The sequence below is a fragment of the Panicum hallii genome, chromosome 3 (genome assembly GCF_002211085.1).
Source record: "Panicum hallii strain FIL2 chromosome 3, PHallii_v3.1, whole genome shotgun sequence".
Taxonomy (NCBI): Eukaryota; Viridiplantae; Streptophyta; class Magnoliopsida; order Poales; family Poaceae; genus Panicum; species Panicum hallii.
The window spans coordinates 40,147,614-40,171,732 of NC_038044.1; the positions used below are offsets into that span (position 1 = coordinate 40,147,614).

At 44.6% G+C, this 24,119-nt stretch overlaps 3 protein-coding genes and 1 long non-coding RNA gene across 4 annotated transcripts; 2 read left to right on the plus strand and 2 right to left on the minus strand.

The window, feature by feature from the left end:
- Nucleotides 1-850: 850 nt before the first annotated feature.
- LOC112885424 (protein STIG1-like) lies at nt 851-1,255 on the minus strand. Its single transcript, XM_025951045.1, has one exon. It carries the CDS (start codon nt 1,253-1,255, stop codon nt 851-853), a length of 405 nt encoding a protein of 134 aa, XP_025806830.1.
- Nucleotides 1,256-7,569: 6,314 nt separating this feature from the next.
- LOC112885425 lies at nt 7,570-10,967 on the plus strand. Its single transcript, XM_025951047.1, has 3 exons — nt 7,570-9,935; nt 10,014-10,101; nt 10,191-10,967. Exons 1-3 carry the CDS (start codon nt 7,570-7,572, stop codon nt 10,965-10,967), a joined length of 3,231 nt encoding a protein of 1,076 aa, XP_025806832.1.
- A 2,176-nt stretch (nt 10,968-13,143) lies between these two features.
- On the plus strand, nt 13,144-17,689 carry LOC112885426. The gene is made up of 11 exons (XM_025951048.1): nt 13,144-13,326; nt 13,432-13,657; nt 13,738-13,794; nt 13,869-13,940; nt 14,036-14,280; nt 14,524-14,736; nt 14,819-14,911; nt 15,505-15,615; nt 15,704-16,037; nt 16,190-16,240; nt 17,412-17,689. The coding sequence occupies exons 1-11, from the start codon at nt 13,144-13,146 to the stop codon at nt 17,687-17,689; spliced, it is 1,863 nt and encodes a 620-aa protein (XP_025806833.1).
- A 788-nt stretch (nt 17,690-18,477) lies between these two features.
- Nucleotides 18,478-19,896, minus strand: LOC112887631. The gene is made up of 5 exons (XR_003227602.1): nt 19,445-19,896; nt 19,232-19,301; nt 19,012-19,116; nt 18,796-18,883; nt 18,478-18,717 (listed from the first exon to the last, which is right to left on the minus strand). It is a non-coding gene; the product is annotated as an uncharacterized LOC112887631 (long non-coding RNA).
- Between the last annotated feature and the right edge of the window lie 4,223 nt (nt 19,897-24,119).

Sequence of the window (24,119 nt, forward strand, 5' to 3'; positions counted from 1 at the left end):
TCTTGGCCTACAAGGAGGAAGGTGAGTAGTAACTTAGAGCCATTGCCATCATGAAGCTTGCACCAGGGACGACAATCAGATTTCTGGGCAGCGTAGCTACGCGACCGCCGGAACCGCTCGACTATATTGTGCGCTACCTCATCTTGTTCGAGCTCGACTATATTGTGCGCTACCTCATCTTCGATCTTCAGTGCATCAAGTAACCCCTGCAACAAGTCTACACAAGGACGAACCGCTAATCTCTAAGTTTATAGATTGGATCGTCAAGTAGCGTTTACACAATTTGTGATCTATTTATTATGCATGCTTTGTGTCTATATACTGCACTTTTACACTGTTTACATGGCATGTTACTCATTACCATCTCACAACCAACATTTATTTTTGTGATTGTGCATTTTTCCTTTCAATCATTTTGCAAGATTGTTTGGCATCTAAATGACTTCAAAGGAAAATGTTGTCAATTGAATGTTTTAAATCTCATCAAGACCTACAATTTCATCCAAATTATTCTTAACCTAAAACAATATGAAAAGTCTATAGATTTTAAAATAAGAGCTGCAAATTATTTATCCATGCCGGTGTGAAATGGCATCTATACAACAGTTAATGATGATATGACTATATGGGCCAGCAGCGGCACAACATCCATGTCGGTTCATACATCGTCCCATGCACACACAAATTAAAGAATACTACAGATTTTGTCGCTGTTTACGGCCTCCAACAGTTAAGGTAAATGACATAAAGTGTCGTTTTCAAGTCAACACTCAACAGAGAGTTACGAGACTCCTTAAGTACAATTATTTTAATCGGTTTTCATACTTGTATATATAGATCTTAATAAAGTTCACTGTGCATAGTCGCAGAAGCCGTAGGTGCACTTGTTGTTGCACTGGTTGAAGCACTTGCCGCAGTTGTCCTTGTCGGCGAGCAGATCGACGCAGCGCCCGCCGCAGCAAATGCGGCCGTGCTTGCAGATCTTGTTGCAGCCTCCGCAGTGATCCGCGCTGGCCACCGTGTCCACGCACTGCCCGTCGCAGCATGCCGGCCCGGGGCTGCCCGGCGCCAGGCACACGGCGACCGTTTTCTTGGAGCAGTCGTACGACGGCAAGGGCGTGCTATAGACTGCCCTGTTAGCTAGCAGGAAACGGCTCCTCCTGGCTTTGGGCCCTGGGATGATGGTAACATAGGCCGTGGAGACTGTAGCGGCTGCAAGGAGTAGTGCCACAAGTAGGATGGTGAGCTTTGCCATGGCGGCTAGCTGGAGACGATGTAACAACAACTGTATGGAGGTGTTAGCTTGTTGGTTGGGCGCGCTTGTTGTGCCTTCTCCTATGCTGGAATGAGTAGAGTGGCTGTGTGTTTGTGTGGTGATACTAGTGTCTGAGGAAACACGGCCTTATATAGAAGAGCTGTCTAGAAGAAAAGTCAACGGCTCCTCCATACTCTTATATATCTGGTGGTTGACTTCTCATGAAATTTGGAGTTCATCAATGCTGCAACAGAAACATATCCGGTTGTCCACGGCCGGCCGCACTCTCCTGATGAAATTACGGCCTCCCGCACATGCCGCGGCCCCAAGAACATCATGAGATCAAAACAATAATGGACACTCTTATATGATGAGAAAAATAAGGAACAGCTTGATATATACGTGGAATAGCGTAGTACGTAGTGCGATCGATGCCTTCCATTTGACACCCACAAAACATGCTAAGAGATGGCCGAATTGTCTGTATTTACAGGAATGTGTAGCTTATTCATCGTACTGCATGCAGACGTCTTGCAATAAAAATTCATGCGGCCATCTAGCCTTGAAGGGTCATCATTGTGAGCACGCGTGAAATCTGCAGAGTTCTTATTAGCGGCGGATCCGGATCTACGTTAATTTGTCGGGGTCAGCTGACCCCGACGATTTGGCGTGTACCTCTCTCTATTAGGGATGATGGTTGGGATGCTCTATTAGATAATGTGTTACCCTTTTGCGGAGAACATGCCATACCAAAGTTGTACATGGAACAAGATCAGTACATTGATCGACACAAACCAAGGAAAAGGACCAACCACGCCAACTACATATCAGCACTACAGAGATATGATTGCTTGAACCAAGTTACTGACTTGCAGCTCACAGAATTTGGTGACCGGTTCATGAGATAAATTCTCAATTACTTACCAACATTGCTTCTTTTAGTCCCAAGAATTCTTTTGCTGCTTTCAAATATGATAGTTTAATGGAATTGGCTAAGGCATATCCTGATGACTTTAATCCAAAGGAATTAAAAGGTGAGAGGAATCGGTGCTCATAGCCTAAGAGGGGGAGGGGGTGAATTAGACAATTCTAAAACCTTAGTCTATAGCTCAAACTAGTTAGCACAAAATATAAGCTAAAACATATTATCTAGATATGCAACTAGGGTTCAACTAGTATGAAAATCTCATCCTAAAGAGTTTTGCATCCTAGCAAGATACTACACTAAGAATGTAAAGACACACAAGATTGCAATAAGAAATGCGGAAGTTTAAAAGAAGGGGATGTGGAGAAGTAAACTCTCGATATGAAGATTTATCCTGTGGTATCGGTACGCATGAAGCCATCTCTAGTCCATGTTGTTGAAGCACTCGCTAAGAGTATTGCTTTCCGATCACCGAGTCTCTTCCGAGACTCTTCTTGACTCGCCACCAAGACTTAGCCACCAAGGCTTTGGCCAAATTCCCGGTCACCTCAATGCTGTCTCCATTAAGGAGCTTCTCCATGAAGGAAGGAGGTCTCCACGTCCTCCGCATAAAGCCATTGTCGCTGCTCTACACCAAGCTGAAGGGTTGATGACTTGCAGTCAAGCCATCAAGATTCCAAGGGGCCAACACACCGAGGTACAAGCCTGAGGTTCACTCAAGAACCAGCACAAGGTCACAACACCTTGCACTCACACTCTCTCTAGAGCTAGCCTAGCACTACACCTCACAAAAGCTTGTGCTAAATCTAAGGATTTGATCAATATGTACTTGGATGGCTTGGAGAACTACTTCAGTGTTTCTGTAGCTTCTCACGAACTCCAGCAGTCTCAAGTGACCCGGGGTGAGGCTTTATATAGGCTATAAGGCAGCTCATAGCCGTTGCTTCCTTTTACCTAGAAAAACATAAAGCGTCGGTTAAACCGATCGCTACTATCGGTTAAACCGATCGCTACCATCGGTTTAACCAGTCACACTTTGCCTGTCTGCTAGCCGTTGAACTCCAACGTTCACTTCTGCTAACGTCATTGTACCTACGCTATGCACCGACGCACCGTCGGTTCAACCGGTGCTGAAGATCTTGTTCCTCGAACGCTTATGTATGCTTCTGTATCTGAAAAACCTCTCAGGCACATGAAGTACCAATGTACCGACGCCTTCTTCTTAAGCGTCGGTTCAATCGTTGGTGAAGGCACTTTTACCTGAAACCTTCTGGAGCTTATGTGCAAAACACTATACCAACTGAGAATTGCACCGACACCTACTATCCATAGCGTTGGTTCAACCGGTGCTACTGACTTCTTCTTCACTTGATCATTATTGCAATTATCAATGCACCACTCAGTTCATATTTGATACCATCAGTTCAACTAGTCGCCTGTTTTCAGCTGACACTTGTCCAAATCATTTTTCACTACAACTTAGGCATCTTAACAGCGATTTGGACTTCTTTGTATATGGATTGAACTCCATCCATGAGACCTAGAAATCCTACAAACTAGATCTTACAAACTTGTTAGTCCAATTAACTATGTTGTCACACAATCACCAAAATCACAATTATAGCCTAACGGGACCATGTTCCTTACAAAGGGTCTTAGTGGTGAGCTTCATATTTACATATATAGATAATGTGCGAGCTGCGCTGATGCAAGATTTGCCCCATTGGATACTATCTCTGAGCTTGGTAGGCTGATGGTGGATACGAATAAACATCTTAGGTTTTTGTTTGGTCTATCGGCTCATCAAGTTTGTGCTTGTTTTCCTATCGCCTCTGCATCAGAGGAGAGGTGTTTTTCAGCCTTGAAAATTGTGAAGACAGATCTAAGAAATCGTGTTGGCAAATCATTAGCTTAACGGAACAAGAACCTCTTAATGTAATTCCAAATGAAGATGTCATAGTTCGATTTCAGAATACGGAGGGTCATAATCGTAGAGTGCAATTATAAGAGAGGGGTACTATTGTAAAGTTTATTTTGTCACATTACTGTTATTGCTTATTTCATCCTTCTGTTAATGGCACTCGTAAATTTCGCGACATATATCATTCTTAATTTTATCTCTATGTTATGCATGGTGTTAGCCATAAGTTAGTTCCACGAGTCTTTACTGACCCGACGGCAATTTTATCCAAGGGATTAGTCTTCGTTCAAAGTTTTCTATTTTGTTTTGGAGGCATTTCACGGACTTTAGAAAGAGCAAAAGGCAAACGAATCGCCCTCGCCCACACGAACAGAAACCATTGATTTAGTAAAAGATAATTTTTCTTCTTATTTATGTTATTCAAGGCATATTGTCTGTCCTCATTACTTCATGCCTTATCAAAGGTAAGCTGACCTTGGAATAACAAAATAACTGTTGTAGTGTGTATATGTTCAGTGACCCTTAAGCCTACATGGCCGCATGAATCTTATTATTGCCGGACATCCGCAGTACCATGAATAAGGTGCACATTCTTGTAAACGTAGACAGTACGGCCATCTCCTTGCATGATTTGTGGGTGTCAAATGGAAGGATCACACTACGCTGTTCCACGTGTCCTGGAAGTTCATGCTGTTCTTTACTCATGACTCATGAGTACCCATTACTGTTTTGATATCATTGCATATGATGTCCTTGGGGGCATGTGAGGGCCGCCGTAATTTCGTCAGGATGCTGCGCCTTGCCGCGAGGAGCCGAATATGATGATTCTCTTGCTTTGAACTCCAAATTTCATCCCAAGTCAACCACAAGATGTATATGTAACTGAGCTGGCTGACTTTTAGCCATCTCCTCTATATAAGGCCGTCTTTTGCAGATGCTATTCTCACCACACAAACACACAGCTTCGTACTCATTCAGCATTGGAGAAGGCACAAGATCAGAAAGCCCTATCAACAAGCTAACACCTCCGTACACAGTCGTTGCATCTCCAGCCGGCATGGCAAAGCTCACCATCTTACTTGTGGCACTACTCCATGCAGCCGCTAAGTCTCCACGACCTATGCTACCATCATCCCAGGGCTCTAAGTCAATGTACATGAGCCTCATGCAAGAAAATAGTATATCTGATAACTGTACAGCCTGGAAGTTAAAGGTACCACTGAAAATTAAAGTTTTCTTGTGGTATCTCATGAAAAGGGTAATCCTCACAAAAGATAACTTGATTAAGAGAAAATGGAAAGGAGAAAGGAAATGTTGTTTCTGCACCTTTGATGAAAGCATTCAACATTTGTTTTTTCACTGCTATCTAGCAAGGTTTGTTTGGCAAGCTGTGTACTTCACGTTTGGCATTAACCCACCTATAAGCATTGCTAATATGTTGGGGTCTTGGCTTAATGGGTATACTGCAAAATTTAGAAAATAACTGCTAGTTGGCACTTCAGCTTTATGCTGGGCCATTTGGCTTTGTCAAAATGATGCTGTATTTCATCGATCGATCCCTAACTCTTATTCCTAACTCTTATTTGCAACTGATCTTCAGAGGGACATACTGGGCGAGGTTTTGGTCGCAGCTGTCTAAAGAGAAAGCAAGGAAATGTATGAAAAACAATTACAAACGGCTGGAAGGACCGGTGATGGAGTTGTTTACTAGAAGTGCACTACAAGAAACTATTTATTCTATGACGAAATTTAACGAAATTTTTATGATGTTTTTAGAGATCGTCACGGATTTGCAATTATGGGTACAAAGCGCAAAATACCGTGACAGTTTGTCGATTTCGTCATGAACCGGCCCAAAACCTGTGACGAAGTAGCAAATTCGTCGCGATTTATAAATATATTATTTTGAACTGAAAATATGGGAAAAACAGAAGAAAAGAAAAAAAGAAAAAAAAAGGTGCTCTCCACGGTCTCAAACATGAACCTCGAGCTACACACAAGTGCAGGTCTTACCACTGCGCCACGGAATAATTTGTAACCAAATCTGGTTTTATTTATTTTATGTCTTTTTTCTTTTGCTCGCCACGTCACCCGGCCTCCCGCCCGCGGCGCCAGTTTTCCACGTCATCTGGCCGCCCGCCGCCCGGTCACCCGGCCTCCCACCCGCGGCGCCAGTTTATCTGGCAAAAAAACGTGCGGACGAAGGGCTCGAACTGTGACCTCATGGATGGTAAGTTTGCGCCTTACCATTGAGCTAACCGACTGGTTTTGTTTGGTGTTGAAAGATTGTTCTTTATATCATAAGAGATCTCGTTAGTACATCACGATTCAGACTCGAGAAATCGATTGGATCCATCCACGTCTCGTTGGTTCATCCCGACGGTCCCTCCCTGCAGCGCCGCCACGACTAGCGAGCCCCTGCATCTTGGCGTCCACGGCGGCGGCGGCGGGGAGCAAGGCTGGCGACTAGGCGCTGCCTGCTCGCGGACGCGCGGAGCACGTCCCCAAGCACGGCCTCAGGGACGGCGCCTCCACGGCCCCCTCCCTGCAGCGCCGCCATCAACGGCTCCCCCTGCATCTTGGCGTCCACGGCGGCAGCGGCGGGGAGCAAGGCCGGCGACTAGGCGAGGCCGGCGGCCGCGCGGAGCACGTCCCCGAGCACGGCCTCAGGGGGACGGCGCCTCCACGGCCCCTCCCTGCAGCGCCGCCATCGACGGCCCCCCTGACCACTTGGTGTGTCCATGTATGAATCCCGTCGCTTTTACCAATAGGTACATGCATGTAGTAGTGTCCGGTGTCGATATGATTGCTGCTAATGACTCTGGCTTAGTTGCCCTGTTTTTGTCTTGAGAGAGAGAGAGAGAGATGGTGCAGCAAGCAGATAATGACAGCGATGTTGATTAGTAGCAGTAAAGAACTAGTAAGCAAGCTCGCTCGCTGGGGGCGCTGATGATCTAGCTAGAGTGGGAGGGTGGCCTGATTTGTTTAACTGGTAGCATTACATATTGTTGATGGTATTGCTAAAAATATCATTGGCGTCAGCATCTCATGACGGAAGGTTTGAAGCAGTGATAGCACGGTTGGCGCCCGCCATTGCCGCCTCATCCCGCACGGCCGTGGTAGCACGACATTATTGCCATCACAGGCTTGTGACCATCTCCAGCTCAACACCGGCAGTCAGTCAGCAAGGTATGTCTCTGTAATCTTCTTTCTTTACCGTGTTGAGTGTAGTTTTCTAATTGGTGCAAACTTATTCATGTTGGTTCTGCAATACTTGAATAGATGGATCGATCTTGGGTGCATAGCAAATTGTTTTCCCCTGAGCACATTGATGGTGTGAAAGGATTTATGAGCTTGATTCATGGAAAATTCGGTGAAAAGGTTGACATTCTATGCCCATGTGGTAGATGCCTTAATCAGAAGTATCTATGTCAGTCTTTGGTAAAGAAGCACATATTGATGAATGGAATGGACAGTAGTTATACTCGATGGATTCATCATGGAGAGAAATTGGATGTAGAGGTTATTGATGATCCTGTTGATGTGCATGACAGAGATATGACAGAGGATGACAACTATGGTGTTGATCCTCTAGAAGCAGTTTTAGTAGACCTAAACACTGCAGAAGAACAAACAAGACATGGTGGAGAAAATCAGGAAGCTGACGCAGAACCTCATGAACAAGTTTCATTTTTCAAAATAGCCATGAGAGAGGCAAAGCGTCAACTTTATCCTGGTTGTACAAAATTTTCAAGGTTCTCCTTTGTGGTAAAGCTGCTTCATATGAAGTCACTGTACAGGATAAGCAATTCTGCTTTTTCTGCAGTATTGAAGCTATTGGCTGAAGCATTTCCAGAATTCAATACACTCCCAAAATCATATAATGAAGCAAAGAGTCTTCTAAAGGAATTAGGTCTGGGATATGAATCAATACATGTTTGCTACAATAATTGTGCTCTATTCAGAAAGAAATATGCACATCTTGACAACTGCCCTGTTTGTGGTCTTTCAAGGTGGAAAGATCAAGAAAGGAAGAAGATACCACAGAAAGTGTTGCGGCATTTTCCATTGGCACCTAGGCTAAAAAGGATGTTTGCAACCAAAGAAGCATCAGAAGAAGCACAATGGCACATGTTAAAGAGGCAGCCTAGTGAGAAGGAAATGAGCCACCCAGCTGACGGCGAGGCATGGCAACATTTCGATCGAGTATATCCAGATTTTGCAAAAGATGCAAGAAACCTTAGACTTGGACTTGCTACTGATGGGTTCAATCCTTTTTCTGAACAGAACTCAAGATACAGCATGTGGCCTATACTGGTGGTGCCATACAACCTTCCACCCTGGCTGTGCATGCAGGAGTCAAACTTCATGATGGCTTTGCTTATTCCAGGACCTAAATCACCTGGGAAGGACTTTGATATATTTTTGGAGCCTCTTATAGAAGATTTACTTGATCTTTGGAAGGGTGTGCCTGCTTATGATGCTAATACTCGCAAAATATTTCGTCTTCGTGCTGCAGTTATGTGGTGCATCCATGACTACCCAGCTTTGAGTACTCTTTCAGGGCGTACTACAAAAGGCTATTTTGCATGTACTCATTGTGACAAGCATCCTCTTTCATACAGCCTAAGGAGCAAAATTGGGTATATTGGGCACTATCGATTCCTTCCAAAAGGCTGTCGTTTGCGGAGAAATAATGAGTTTGTAGGACTTCATGGAACCAGTGAGCAACCAACTCAATTCACTATAGAAGAGCTGTTGGCTGAACTAGAGAAAGTTAAACATGTTAGACCTGGGAAGCAACAAGAATGTGGGAAGAGGAAGCATTCTGACGTGGAAGGTGGAAGCAACAAGAATGTGCGGCGAATTTGGAGCCGGATGGTTAGTTTATGGAAGTTACCATATTGGAAAGATTTGAAGCTGAGACATAATCTTGATGTCATGCATATTGAGAAAAACATACTTGAGGCCCTCATTGGGACAATTCTGAACATAGCTGGGAAGACAAAGGATACAGCTAAAGCTAGGCTTGATCTAAAAGACTTGGGAATTAAAGAGGAGCTGCAATTTACAGAGGATGGTGAGATGCCTGTTGCTCGATATGCCTTGTCCAAAGATCAAAAGGAGGCCTTTTGTAAATTTTTACAAGAGGTGAAGTTTCCAGATGGCTTTGCTTCCAACATCTCAAGATGTATCAATGCTGATGGAACCAAGGTACAAGGGCTAAAAACACATGATTGTCACATTCTTTTGCAAAGAATCTTCCCAGCTGCCATGAGAGGAGTTTTGGACAAGGACATATATGAGGCAATAGCAGAGTTAGGGAGGTTTTTTAGGCAACTATGCAGCAGAACACTTAACAAGGATGTATTGGCTGAAATGAAGAAAGAAATCCCTATTATTCTGGTGAAGCTTGAGAAAATTTTCCCCCCTGCTTTCTTTGATGTCATGATGCACCTTGCTGTTCATTTACCTGATGAGGCATTACTCCGAGGTCCTGTGCAATATGGTTGGATGTACCCAATTGAAAGGCGGTTGTACACTTTGAAGCGCTATGTGAGGAATAGGGCACAGCCAGAAGGTTCAATTGCCGAGGCATATATTGCTAACGAATGCCTGATATTTTGCTCCAAATACATGGATGATGTTGAAACAAGATTTAATCGGAATACAAGAAATCAAGGTTTTTCTAATGAACAGGCATATGGTGTCGACGTTTTTGGCCATGGAGTTCATTTTACTTCTGCATCTGAACTGCAATATGATGAAAATGGCTTTGACCAAATGGTGTGGTATGTGCTTAACAACTGTACACAAGTTGAGAAATATGTGAAGTAAGTTGCAATTACTGTCTTCTTCCTTTTTTGCCACCTTTGTGTTGCAGATATGCTAACTTCTTCTTCTTTTTGCAGAATGTTCAGAGATGAATTAGAGAGTGAAGGGGTGCCTAACATTGAAAGACTGATTCGGCAAAGATTTCAGACTTGGTTGAGGAAACATGTTAGTTTACAGATTCTCATTTGCACAGATTCTTCTTTCTCTTTCTTTTCTATACAGATTCTCATGTGTGTGTGTGTTGCATGTGCCAGATCATGAGGTTGCGGGAGACTCATCCAGAAGAGGTGGATGAGGATATCTTTTCCTTGGCATGTGGTCCTGATTTCAGAGTCAAGAAATACACCTCATGCATAGTTAATGGTGTGAGGTTTAACACTGTTGACCGTGACAAGAATAAGAAAACCCAGAATAGTGGAGTAATGACAGAAGGTACACACAATGGTCAGTTCATTGATTTTTATGGAACCTTGAAAGAGATAATTCAGTTAGGATATAATTCTGAGGATAGGACAGTAGTTTTGTTGAAATGTGATTGGTTTAAACTTGATGGGAAGAAAACTGATGTTCAATATGATGGCTTCTTCAAGAGCATCAATGTTGGAAGTCTATGGTATAAGGATGATTCTTTAATCTTGGCCACTCAGGCTAGGAAGGTCTTCTATTTGCCAGACACAAAGTTGGGTAAAGGTTGGCAAGTTGTCCAGACATATGACCATAGGCATCTTTACAATGTAAGGGAAACCGAGTCTGCACAATATAGTGCTCCTGCATATCAAGAGGATGAATGCTGTGATGGGGACGGAAGGTTTGAAGCAGTGATAGACGTGGCATATGATATTCCTATGAATAGAATTGATCAACAAGGCCCTATTTTTGATGCTGCTGAAATTGCTCGGTTGGTTAAAGAATGCCACAATGAAGGGCATCAGACTCATGTCGAAGAGGAAGAAGATGATGACACACTTTTGGAGTATTGTAGCGATGATGAAGGAGGTGCTACACTTGATGTTGACAGTGATGATGAATAGCTGTGATGGTGAAACCCTTTGTATAATTCTGTTTGTGGAATGGCATTGTATCTTTTTTTATTTCAATGGCTATGGTTTAGTAACAAGACCCATGTATTATTCTAAATGACACTGTATCCTTTTTTTATTTGAAACATTATGGTTCAATTCCAATGGCTATGGTGCTACACTTGATGTTGACAGTGATGATGAATAGCCGTGATGGTGAAACCCTTTGTATAATTCTGTTTGTGGAATGGCATTGTATCTTTCTTTATTTCAATGCCTATGGTTTAGTAACAAGAACCATGTATTATTCTAAATGACACTGTATCCTTTTTTTATTTCAAACATTATGGTTCAATTTCAATGGCTATGGTGCAGTTCCAATAGCTAGTGGTGAATTTATGAATAGCTTGCTGCTGATGGCTTGGGACCGCCACAACAAAAAGCACATTGGGACCGCCACAATCAAACATACGAGGGTCAGTGGTGGTGCTGTTTCTTTGGACGGTGAAGGTCGCGGTTCTCATCTTGTTTTTATATAACTTCTTTTCCTGCAGCGTAAGAGAAATGACGAACCATATTTTTCTATAACAATTGGTCATCTAACTTCATATTTTGTAATGGTATGGTAAACATAAGGTTCTATCCAAGCTTGAGTTCCATATGAGTTCGAAAATGTAATGCGCTGCTTAAATCTCAAAGTTGGACTAGAGTTATTAGAAACTATGTGAGATATGTGTTCATTTGTGAACAATGTGTACTAGAACTATATCAAAATACTTTAAATTTATTGTAGGGTAGTTTATGAAACATACGAGGCACATAATATTTTTTTGAACTTTTTTGAATCTATTTGGAGATACACATAGTTCAATATGGAATTACTTTGCATAAAGACTAGAAATTCAATTAAATGATAGAAAACAGCAAATCTACTAATAAATTCTACGAAATCGTACCTGTCAATTTATATGTTGTCCATTACATGAGAAAAATGTAATCATGTATTTAAGATAGTTTATTTTACGAATTACTTCAAAAAAATGCTTTAATTTCTTAATTACAAAATTTTTTTTGCCTCAGCAGCGCTCTCCTTTGCTTTCCAGCGGAGGGAGCGCGGCAAGCAGCGTCCTCCTTTCGGTGCAGCGGCGGCAGCCCGAAAAATTTCATAGTGCATTGACGCTACTACCCATCTCCATCCAAAGCAATTACCAGATTTCAGAGTACCATCTCCCAAATACGTAAGGGTATCTTCGTAATCCTTCTGCCCTGGCTCCGAAATGTCTAGGTCAGCCGCCTCCCCATCTGCATCTCCCACAACATCCCTCCAGGACCGACCGCCGCCGCCACCATCTCCTCTACCTCCCCCGACCGGCGCCCCACCGTCTCCTCCACCATCGACCGCCGCCGCCACCATCTCCTCCACCTCCGCCGGCCGCTGCGCCTCCATCTCCTCCAGGACCGACCGCCGCCGCCACCATCTCCTCTACCTCCCCCAGCCACCGCCCCACCATCTCCTCCACCTCCTCTGCGCCCCCATCTCCTCCTCCGTTGTGGCCTCACCACATCAGCCACGACTCCTCCATCAGCCATCGACGCTTCAATGCCGATGTAACTGCTTCAAGTACCACCTCTGCCACCACACCGTCGCAGCCCCTAACCACTTCGCATGATGCCGACGAAGTGTGGACAAAAGAAAGCACAAGGACCCGGTATGTGCCCATGTTCGCAAGGAGTTGAATCCTCCTGTTTTATCTCAGGTTGCAGGTTACCTTTCTAGGTAGCCCTTTTGTAGTTGGTTAAGTAGAAGCTGGGAGCCCTTGCTGCTTCTTTTGGGTGACATGTAACTCGCTGTTAGTTGGTGAAGTTTAACTCGTGCTGACTCTCCTAGATGCTATAATTTTGTTACTCAATTACTAATGAAATTGGGGCATAGCCTAGGTTGTTAGTCCTATGTAATGCCCTCCAATAGTTAGGGCTATGGTTTGTTTATGTTCTTTTCGAGGGTGGTTATTTTTCGCAAAACCACCCACTGGACATGTTTGTTAAAAGAGCTCGCTACAATTGTAGAGTTATCCTCTGCTATGGTTCTGTAGTTCTAGGCTACGTGCATACAATTGTAACTCGCTGTTTGTTTTATCTCATCCTAGAACCGCTGCATCCGTATGAAGAGTTGTGCCTCAAACAATGCATGGCAAACAGTGCAAGGCTACGGCAACTTGGTCTTCCTGATTTCATCCCCAATGGTTTGAGAATAGCTGCCAATTCTAAAGACAATAACAAGACAAATGAGAGAAATAGAGAAGATGCTGACTATGATCCTTTGCACGATGATACCGGTGAACAAGATTTGTGTGATGATGACATTGCTAAGGTGATGATTCTTGCATCTTGTTAGGGCTTGTATTGGTATCTTTTTGGTAATGCAATATAATTATCTGGAAACTGTATTGAAAATCCGTGCTTCCATTTCTACTAGGGCTCTAAGGGGAAGACCAGCAAGAAAACTAAGAAACAAACCTCAGATGTACCACCTATGGGAGTCAAGTTTCGCTCTCGTAAGAGGGTTTATGCAGCACTTACTACAGGTCCATGGTCAAACAGAAGCATTTCCCAGCCTGGTCCAAGTCTTGCACCAAGTGACATCCATGTGCCACCTCCATCACACCCTGCTATCAGCCAAGCTGTTGGACCTGCTGATCAAGGCTAGTTCTACTACCATGTTTCTCATTCTATGAACATTGATGTCCGGATGGATGCACTCTTAATTCCTGCTATTTTGTAGATGATGGACCCGATGCCATGCTGCAAGCTAATGGTCACAACAACTTTGCCAACACAGGTGATCGTTTCTTACTATCATTCAAATAACTTTGGTTGCATGATGAATGTTTACTTACTGCCTCCCATTTATAGATGGTTTTGACTTGCATGATGGAGCTGATGTCGGCGCGCAACCTGTTGGTGTCAACCAGATGACCAATGAAGGTGTTTGTTTGTTCATTTATTTGCCATATGGGATATTGCATTAGTACTTTGGTTGCTGTATGCTAATTGCATTTTCAATGACTATTTACAACCAGGAGGAGAGGTGCCATGGAACCGAGGAACTAATATGGGACATGGTCTCAACAGGCTTAACCGATCTCATCGGGCCAAGCTGCCAATTGTCATACCGGAAGGGCAAATCAGGCCCCTGGTACCTCTTATTGCTGCAAAGTATGCAACTGAAATCAACATTGCAGTCAGGAACCATATGCCTGTGCTCACGCACTGGAAGGAGTACAAGGGACGTGCTGAGATTGAGGAATTTTTGGGAATACTTCGTGTAAGTACATTCTCCAAGGCCTTTCCCCTATTTAGATGCAATAATCCCTATTATTTGGTCAAGTGTAGTATGTGTAACTCTGGTAGTATTTTTTTAGTTTTATAATCTACAAGCACCCCTCATTAAAAATGTCTTGATTTGCTCCTTGCATGGTAGTTTCCTACAGGATCTGGTCACAAATGTCTTGAAAGCTATTCATTTTATCACATATTATATTTCTTATATGTTCTTCCATCTGAATAGGCAAAGTTCAACATTGACACAAATGATGCTGTGGTTAAGAATGGTTGCCTTGAAATGATGAGGAATGCAGTTCGCAACCAGCGACATAGGCTCAAGAAAGAATTTTTTGATACTTTTCCATTGCATTTGGTTCCAAAGACTTCTCCTGTGAAATCAACAAGTGATAAGGAATGGCTTGACCTTGTGGAAATGTGGAAGACTCCCAAAAAAATGGTATTTCTCCATATAACCCAACACTTCTCATGAACATGATACTTTGGCTACTTGTCTAACATGTATTCCGTATATGATGTAGATGATTTGTCAAAAGAACAAAGACAACCGAGGGAATGTTTTGTTACATCAAACAACTGGCTCCTGTAGCTACGCGGTATTTGTTGAAAATTTGGTAAGTTAGCCACGTCGATGTGCCTTTCATTTCTTATCCCGATGTCTTCTATATAGATATCCATTTGCTGGTAGTAAGTAGATATCCATTTTGTTCAAGTGAACTTGTTGTTCTGTCATATTTAGCAAATAATGTTTCTGGTTCCATAAGTTGCCAAGATCAGTTTGTATAACGCCCACTATGTTGTACGGTCGTGTGGGTTGGTTATAAACTGCTGGAGTTATCTCGGGTTTCCTCTCATGTGTGTCAGTATCTGCAATATGACAATTTTATTCATTAATTATGCTTGGGGGTAGATTTTGGAGATTGCTACTTCAGTAAAATGGCTGCCATAGTACTTGTTTATGATTTATTTGTTCGAGTTCATGTCTTATATGCATTTTATGAATACTGCCACTAGGTTACTGTGCCTGGTAGCAACCGTGAACCATTGTGATAGTTTGTGTGACATTAAAATTGCTGTAAATAGTTTCTATCTAGTTTACATAGCAATCTGAAAATGTCCAATGTTTATGGTGTTTCTTAAATTTTTTCCTACTATCAAGTGTTGCGACCGATTAAGTAATCTTAATCCATATAAACATTTCCTTTAGGAGGATGAGAACGAGGATGAGAATACAGAACTTAATGCGTTTAATTTGTTCAAAATGTGCCACTTCAGCAAGAAAAAGGATGGCTACACACCTGCTGTCCAATCAGCTATTGTAAGTCTGCTCTCTAATGGTGCTTTTTTTAGTTGGATATTTTAGACTGCCCCATGATCCTAAACAATGTTTGCTGCTTGCTTGCTAGACTCAAATGGAAACCCAACTGGCTGCACAACCAACACAAGGTGAACAACCCAAGTCTGCGGTTCAGGTTGTAGCTAATGTGCTTGAGCGCAACAACAAGAAGAGTGCCTTCCTTCAGAATGTTGGGATGCAGACTAAGCGACCAAGGATGAGTGCACAACTAGAAGCGGAGAAGAGGGAGAATGCTGAGCTTCGGTTGATTGTCAGCAACCAGCGCGAACAAATGGAAGGCTTGTCAAAGCAAGTGCAGGAAACTGAACTGACAAGGATAAGGGACAAAGAGGAGATGAGCAAGAAGCAAGCTGAGTTGGAGGCAAAACTTGAGCTTGTTCTGGGTCAACATGGACCACGCTAATAGATATGATGGTATGTTAGATGTTGGTAAAACCAATCTTTTCATGTTGCACCTTATCTGTTATTTTGGTGCTGGAGTGAGGCACTGATAGTGGCATAATTTGTTTCTGGTATTTGGTTTTTGGTGTTGCAGGTCCTGTTGGTGTTCTACAACTTTTGTTGCCTTTGCTTCTGGAATCAAACAGCAAGTTGTTTTAGGTGCTTGGATTTTTTGGTGCTGCAGGTCCTGCTGGTTGGGGGGGGGGACCTAAACCTATAAGCTAGCTGGTTGTTGACTAGTTCTGGTTGTTGGTGCTTGAAGTTTAACTGGTAGCTCGCATTTTGGGTTCTGCTAGAATGCTGTGTGATTCTTGAACCTGGACAAGCTGGTAGCTTGGTTCTGCTACACAAACTTTTGTTGCTTGCTGTGTAACTATTGTTTGATTCTGGAAGCAGAGATAAACTCCTTTGAATCTGAGATTGTATCTGCTATTAGGTTGAAAAGCATTCTGATTGTATCTGTTATATATTGAATCTGAGATTGTATGAGAAATTAGATTAAATTTGGTGGGCTCAAATTTTAATAGGCCTGTTTAGTGGGCTTTGATCTGATAGCGGGTCAACAAAATGGCCCACTTCTGAAATGGGCTGGTTGTAAAAAAAATAGTAGGCTGTTGTTAAAAATTAATGGGCCGCTGTTAAATAATTAATGGGCCGCAAATTAAATAATTATTGGGCTGCTGTTAAAAAATTAATGGGCCGTCATACGTGACGTCAGGTGCCACGTCATCATCCACGTCAGCAGCCACGTTATTGCACATGTGTCAGCGACCACGTCACCTGTCATATTGGGCGCCACGTCGCAATCATCTGTGACGTTTAATTTCGTCACGAATGGTGGGCCTAGGCTGGACTGCACGGGCCCAAAAAGGTTTCATGACGGTTAAAAAACGTCATAGATTGTCCTCATCCGTGATGATTTCGAAGAAAACGTCGGCAGATTTAATCTGTGACGCTCAATAGATGACGGTGAGTAAAATTGTCACAGACAAATTTTTATGACAAAATTTCAATGATCTATGATGAAATTATTTCGTCATAGAATAAATAGATTCTTGTAGTGGTGGCTGGAACTTTAGAAGCAGGATAGCCACCTAAGAGTCTTTTTTTTGCGTTTTTCTGTTGCTCCCTAGCTCAGACCAGCTAAGTTCTTTTGGATCTGTTTCTAAGCTATGCTGTGACGTGCTGTGTTCACTCTTGTTGGCTGTAGTCATTCGCACATGAATGATCAAGGCCGGAAGTTTCCATATTCTAAAAAAAAATCATCCCAGGGCTCAAAGCCAGAAGGTGCCGTTTCCTGCTAGCAAATAGCGCAGTCTATAACACTCCCTTGCCGTCGTACGACTGCTCCAAGAAAACGGCCGCCGTGTGCCTGGCGCCTGGCAGCCCCGGGCCGACGTGCTGCGACGGGCAGTGCGTGGACACGGTGGCCAGCGTGGATCACCGCGGAGGCTGCAACAAGGTCTGCAAGCATGGTCGCATTTGCTGCGGCGGGCGCTGCGTCTATACGCTCGCCGACATGGACAACTGCGGCAAGTGCTTCAACCAGTGCAACAACAAGTGCACCTACGGCTTCTGCGACCATGCACAGTGAACTTTATTAAGATCTATACAAGTACGAAAAGCAATTAAACTAATTGTATCTGAGGAGACTCTAAACTCTGTTGACTTGAAAACGACAATGATTGGTGTCTGTAAAGAGCCACGAAATCTGTAGAAACCTTTTTCAATTTGTGCATGTATCGGACGTATCAACCGGCATGGATGTACCGCTGCTGGCTCGTATCAGCATTGGTGTAAAGCTGCCATTTCATACCAGCATATTTGGAAATTTATAAATTTTCATATGTATTTTGGTTTAAAAAAGAACTCAATGAGAGTTAAAACATTAGAATTGGCAACCTTTTCCTTTGAAGACTTGAATTCATTAGATGCCAAACAATCGTGAATAAATGATCAAAAGGAAAAATATACTATTAGAATAACAAGTGCTAGTTGAGAGATGGTAAGCACCATATAAGAAAAGCATCATAGGAGATGCAGATTAACTCAAATAGGAGATGCATTTTTTTACATCTTCAAATTTACATCTCTGATGTGAAGTCATAGGGGACGTGGTTTTTCCACGTCTCCTATGTGAGAGGCTATTGGAGACGCGTTTTACAAACCCGCGTCTCCAATGACGTTCACATAGGAGGCACGTGTTACAAACCCGCGTCTCCAATAACCTCCACATAGGAGACGCCGGTTGTTAACCTGCATCTCCTATGACTTCACATAGGAGACGCGGGTTGCTAACTAGTGTCTCCTATGATAAATTAAGAAAAAAAAGAAAAAGGAGGATAGAATATACCCTTATATACATCATATATATACACATATTTTATCCATTCTTTACATCACAAATATTCTTTACATCACAAATTCACATGCTTTATCCACTATATACATTACAAATGCAGTCCTAATCTATTAAACCAATACAGCAAGTGATTTGGGGAGATTCCTGATGTCCCATACTTTGCATGTCTTGTCTTGGTTTCCAGTGGCGAATGTTCGGCCATCTGGGTTCCATGCTGATGCGAAGGAGTAATCCAAATGGCCGTGGAGATTATGAAGCGTCTGGGAGAAACAAACAAACATAAGTTTGTGTGTATTATGGATTTTATATTTGAAGTCAGTAGATTGCATTCTTCTTACTTTTCCTGAATTAACATCCAACCAGAAGTCCATCAGGATTGTCCCCCACAATCACAGCAAGTTTGCCATCAGGACTCAGTGATGTATGCTGCAGATATTAAACACGGGGCAGAATAAGATAATAGTTCTCCAACGTCATAGAAAATGAAAATCCAACAAATGTGCAACATAGTCAACACTAAAATAGACAATCAAAGAATTAGGTGAAGGCTTTACATTCACAGGCCAAGCAAATAGGAAGTTATTGCAGATCGAAACTTTTCCATGTCAAAGTCTCTAACTCCACAATCATTGTTTGAGGCCAAGAAGTGTAGAGAACCACTACAATGAAGAAGGCAAGATACATGATTAGATTGACATTCACAAAAAAGAAAATGTTGGTCGTCTAGTCCACTATTAAAAATGTACCAAGCTGAATATAGACAAATCTTCCTACTTTGATTTGCAGTCTGATGTTACAAGTTACCACAGCTGGTCAGCTCCAAATTAAAAATTTACATACGTACCTGGCAGTAATATGATTCATCAGTAATGAAAAAATTCAGTGCTGGAACCATATCATTCACCAGAAAATTTATCAGCAATGTAATCCACTATACCATTCATCAGAAATAATTTTTTCCCGTATAAATAGAACCATATTGCTTACCCGTTCTACTAATCAAGATGTCGCCTGCTCCACTGGAGCCGCCACTGCCATCACTAACAAGTATCTCCTTTGAGTAGGGCGTAATTGTGGAGAGGGAATTTCAAAGGAAGATAGAACCAATACGTCACCGAGTATAAGCATAGTCAAAGTGAATGTTCAAATACCTGGCTGAGGCAATCTGTCGAGCACTTGGTGATGGTGAAGAACTCCTGCACAAGGCACGTCGGGGTCAGTGTCAGAGCAGGCCAAGCAGCGTGTCGGGGCAGCAAGCCGGCGGGGCGAGGCGGCCGCACATCAGTGTGCCAGCGCGGTTGGGCCACAGCGGCGTGTCGGGAAAGACGGCCAGCAGCACGGGTCGGCCGCGCGTCCAGGAGGCGGCACGTCAGGACAGCAGGCCGGCGGCGCGGCGTGTTGGTGGGCTCCTGCTCGCCCTCCGCTGCAGGAGTCGCCAAGCCCTACTGTTGGGCCACGGCTCGTCCGCCCGCGCGTGGAGCTCCTGCAGCTGGCCGCCCGTCTCCATCCGCGGCGTGCGGGCACGCCGGCCAGCGAGGAGTCGATGGAGTTTGGTTTAAAGCTTTTTCGAGCCAAGCGAGGGGCACGGATTTCAAGGCTACTAGGAAGTAGAGTGTCTTGGTGGAGTTGGATCTACCAGATACCTCGATGGCGATAGAGTAGCAACGAATCCACTAGTGCAGGTCTTGTTTACCATTGTATATGGGGATGCCGATTGGTTTGAAGTCCTTAGGGTAGGACCGGTCGGTGATGTTGGAGGTGAACGCAGGAAATCAGTCACTATCGTCGGCATCGTGATATCTGTCAGGTCGGTCCCTTCTCCTTGCCTTAAAGATGCCTCACGACCGTCGTTGATCTTCTACTTTAGATTAATCGTAGGAGCGTTCTGGAGGCTAGCCTCAGGTGGAGCTTCGCCTTGAGTCCTTGGATCATGCTGGCCGCAGGGTGGACGCATCAGTTGTTGCACCTCTTGTTCAATGTTGCCATACGCGGACTGCTGGCCCTGGTGATTTCCATGGCCGACTGGATTGTCCTGGTTGCGCTGGCGATTGTTGTTCCCCTGATATCCGAAACCTCCTTCAGGGGTGCGACTAACCTGCGCAGAGTCACCATGGCGCTCGGGTCTCAAGAGCGTGTTCCGAGTTGAGGACATTGGGTGTTGCCCATCGAGTTACAAAAGCGCGCGCTGTCGGTATTTTACCGGCTGCCCACCGAGGGATATGCCCAAGGTGGTAAGCTTTAGGTGAGGAGACGCCGAGATCAGAAATTCGAAGGTGCAAGGAACACAAAACTTAGACAGGTTCGGGCCGCGAGGTGCGTAATACCCTACGTCCTGTATGGTGGTTTGTATTGCCTTGGGTATAGAATGATCTGATGATCTTCTTTTGAGAGGGTCCCTGTCCCCCTTATATATCCAGGAGGCCAGGGTTACAAGAATCCTAACCGATACTAGCCAAGGAATCGTACTAGAACATATCTCGAGTAGATTCCCTCTGTACCGACTAGTTTTATCTCCTACTCATACGGGATAAATAAGAGATAAACGAGATGAATAAGAGATAAGACGGACATAAGGGCTGTTTGGAGTGCCGTCTAACCCGCCACGGCGCGCCACACTTTTTCTGCCGCAGGTGTGGCGGCCGTTTTGAGCGCCACAAGTTAGGCACGCTGTGGCGGGTTAGGCGGCACTCCAAACAGCCCTTTAATCTCTTAAACCTGTTTAAACTACCTTATGTACACAGTCCCGTGGCCCCCGGTCTGACAAGCCCCCGAGCTCTTCGTAGCTGAGTACTGCAGCCTTATCGAATACTTTTCGAAGTAGTCTTCGACTTCTTTGAAGCTCCATCTTGAAGTCCTTCTTCAAGTACTCACTTGGCTGCATCGAAGCTATGAGGTGCTTATACCCCGAATTATATTTTTAATATGGTGTGCGATTGAAAAATCGCACTCCATATGGAGTAGCCCCCGAGCCTTAAGTTGAATCAGAGAATCAAGCTGAGGGTCGCATTAGGCTTGAATCTTCCTTACTTACTTTTTCAAATAAATTCAAAAAAATAAGTAGTCGATGCCACGTATCCGCAGCCCCGAGCCTTGAATCCAAATCTCTCAGATTTGGAAATAAGGATCCAAAAGTCATGGCATGCAGTGTAAAATATCCATGTGGTAAAGAACTGGTGTGATGGCACAAATGATGGAAGTTAGATCTGGAATTCGAGAAACCCCTTTTTTTTGGACAATTAACCCTGAAAAAATGATTAATCGAATATTTTATCTAAACAATCCATCAAATGACCCCTCAACTTCCAAACATTCCTTGAAATGACTCTTCAGCTTCAAAACAGTAACACTGCACCCAACCACTGGTTATTTAACCCCGCGGTAACATTGAGTAAAAACTGTGCTTCCAATATGCAATTTGCCAAGAGCCACCAAAATCCCCAAACAGAACCGCACTCCGCCGCCATCCTCTCAGAGAACTTCCAATCCACCCAGATCTCCCCGCCCCTCTCCCCGCAGCTCCCGAGCAACTCGTGGCGAGCGGATCCAGAGATGGCGCCCAAGAAATCGAAGAAGGATGGGAAGAAGGAGGCGCAGCCGCCATCCGGGGAGTGGACACACAGTAAGTGCTCCCTCAACGATCTTAATAGGTTTGTTTCCGAGGGGTTGCTCCAAGACGCTCCAAGACAAGAATCTTGTCAATTGGCGCCTCTCATTCCGCGAACCTTTCCCCATGGAAAATGTTGACGAAATCGTCACATTTTACCATTTTGCCGAACGGGGTCTGGCCCTCCCCTCTTGCTCTTTTTTCCGTGGCCTTCTTTACTGTTACGGGCTTGAGCTCTATCACCTCAACCCGAACTCCATTTGCCACATTTCCATCTTTATTCACTTTTGCGAAGCATTTCTCGGAATTGAACCCCACTGGGATCTTTTCCGCTTCCTCTTCCGAGTCAAACCACAACCCACCTCGAAAAATCCATCTGTTGTAGGGGGTGTCAGACCCGGGGCCACGGGACTGTGTACATGACATAGTTTAAAGAGGTTTAAGAGATTAAGTCCGTCTTATTTCTTATTTATCTCATTTATCTCTTATTTATCCCGTTTAAGTAGGAGATAGAGCTAACCGATACAGAGGGAATCTACTCGAGACATGTTCTGGTACGATTCCTTAGCTGGTGTTGGTTAGTATTCTTGTAACCCTAGCATCTCGGATATATAAGGGAGGACAAGGACCCCTCTCGAAACAAGATCTACAGATCAATCTACACCAAAGGCAATACAAACTACTATACAGGACGTAGGGTGTTATGCGTTTTGCGGCCCGAACCTGTCTAAGCTTTGTGTTCCTTGCACCTTCGATTTCCTGATCTCGGCGTCTCCTCACCCAAAACTTACCACCTTGGGTATATCTCTCAGGGCACGACATTTGTTTTTTGGCTCGTGGGTTTGCATCACAGATGGTGCAGGCAACTTCCGTCAATTCCTTGTCGACATGAAGCCAAAGACTTCCGCTGCGGATCCTCGCAACGACCTCAACAAGTTTGTCGACGGGCTCGACGACTTGTCGACCCACGCTTCCGCAACAAAGATCGAGGTGGAGTCTGCTCCAGGCTCGACTTTCATCCAGCGTTGTGGCATCTTCCCTTGGGTTGGATTCGTTCCAATCTAAGGATTTCGCGTAACCGGATCTCAACTCGGTTCACGCAACTTGGCCACTGATCTTCAGGGGGCCAACTTCTCCGAGTCTTTCTCTGCATTAGAGAGGACCCGGATTCCCTGCTCCAACTTGGATGGCCCGAAGCCACCGCATGGCGGGAGGCCTCGGGTAGTTTTTGGCGCCAGTGATCTGATGATCACCTCCACACCCGAGGGGCGCTTCGTACATTGGAGGGGGATGGAGCTCTCCAATCTACTCCAAGGCCGAGGCTCGACTTGTGGCCCATCTCGAGCCTCTGCCTTTCCAGGAGGGTAGGCCGTTGGCTACCGTGGTGGAGGAGTCGACAGAACTAGTCGACACGAGCTCTGATGAGCTCGCCTCCCGCCAGGTGCTAATAGCAGAAGAAGGCGAGGACGATGGGAATCTTCCCATCATCAAATTTGAAGCGGTCCTGAAGATGAGGTCACAGCCAACACCGGCGATGAGAACGACGCTGATCGTGAGGCGCGGACGGCCAGGAACAGGGCCCGCACAATCCGGCGGAGGAGGGCCAACGAGCGGAGGCGATCTATGGATCATGAGCTTAATCCTGAGTTCGCCATTGTGAGTGAACGAGGCTTCAGGACTCCAGTGGCCAACATCGCTAGGGTTACGGCCTCCTCGAACGCAGAAATGACCCGAATGTGCATCAAGCACTTCTTTACGCGCAGAGGCCTGGATCCAGCTGGATCAGCATAACCCGGCATCCACCATCAGGGATGAGCATGTGGGCGAGAGCCGCAGCCAGGGCCACAGCCGAACGGCTGGCGGACGTCCACGACCTCAGCCCAGCCTCAACAATGATAACGCTTGCGGGAGCCAGGCCCCTGGCAGGAGGCAGCAGCCGCCTCCAGGGGGTAACCCGACAGGTAACCATCAGCCTCCTCCAGAGGACCTGCGCTAGCACATCAATGAAGGCCACGATACGCGGTCCGTAATCTCCTCCAGGCAGCAAGGTCCGCGAAG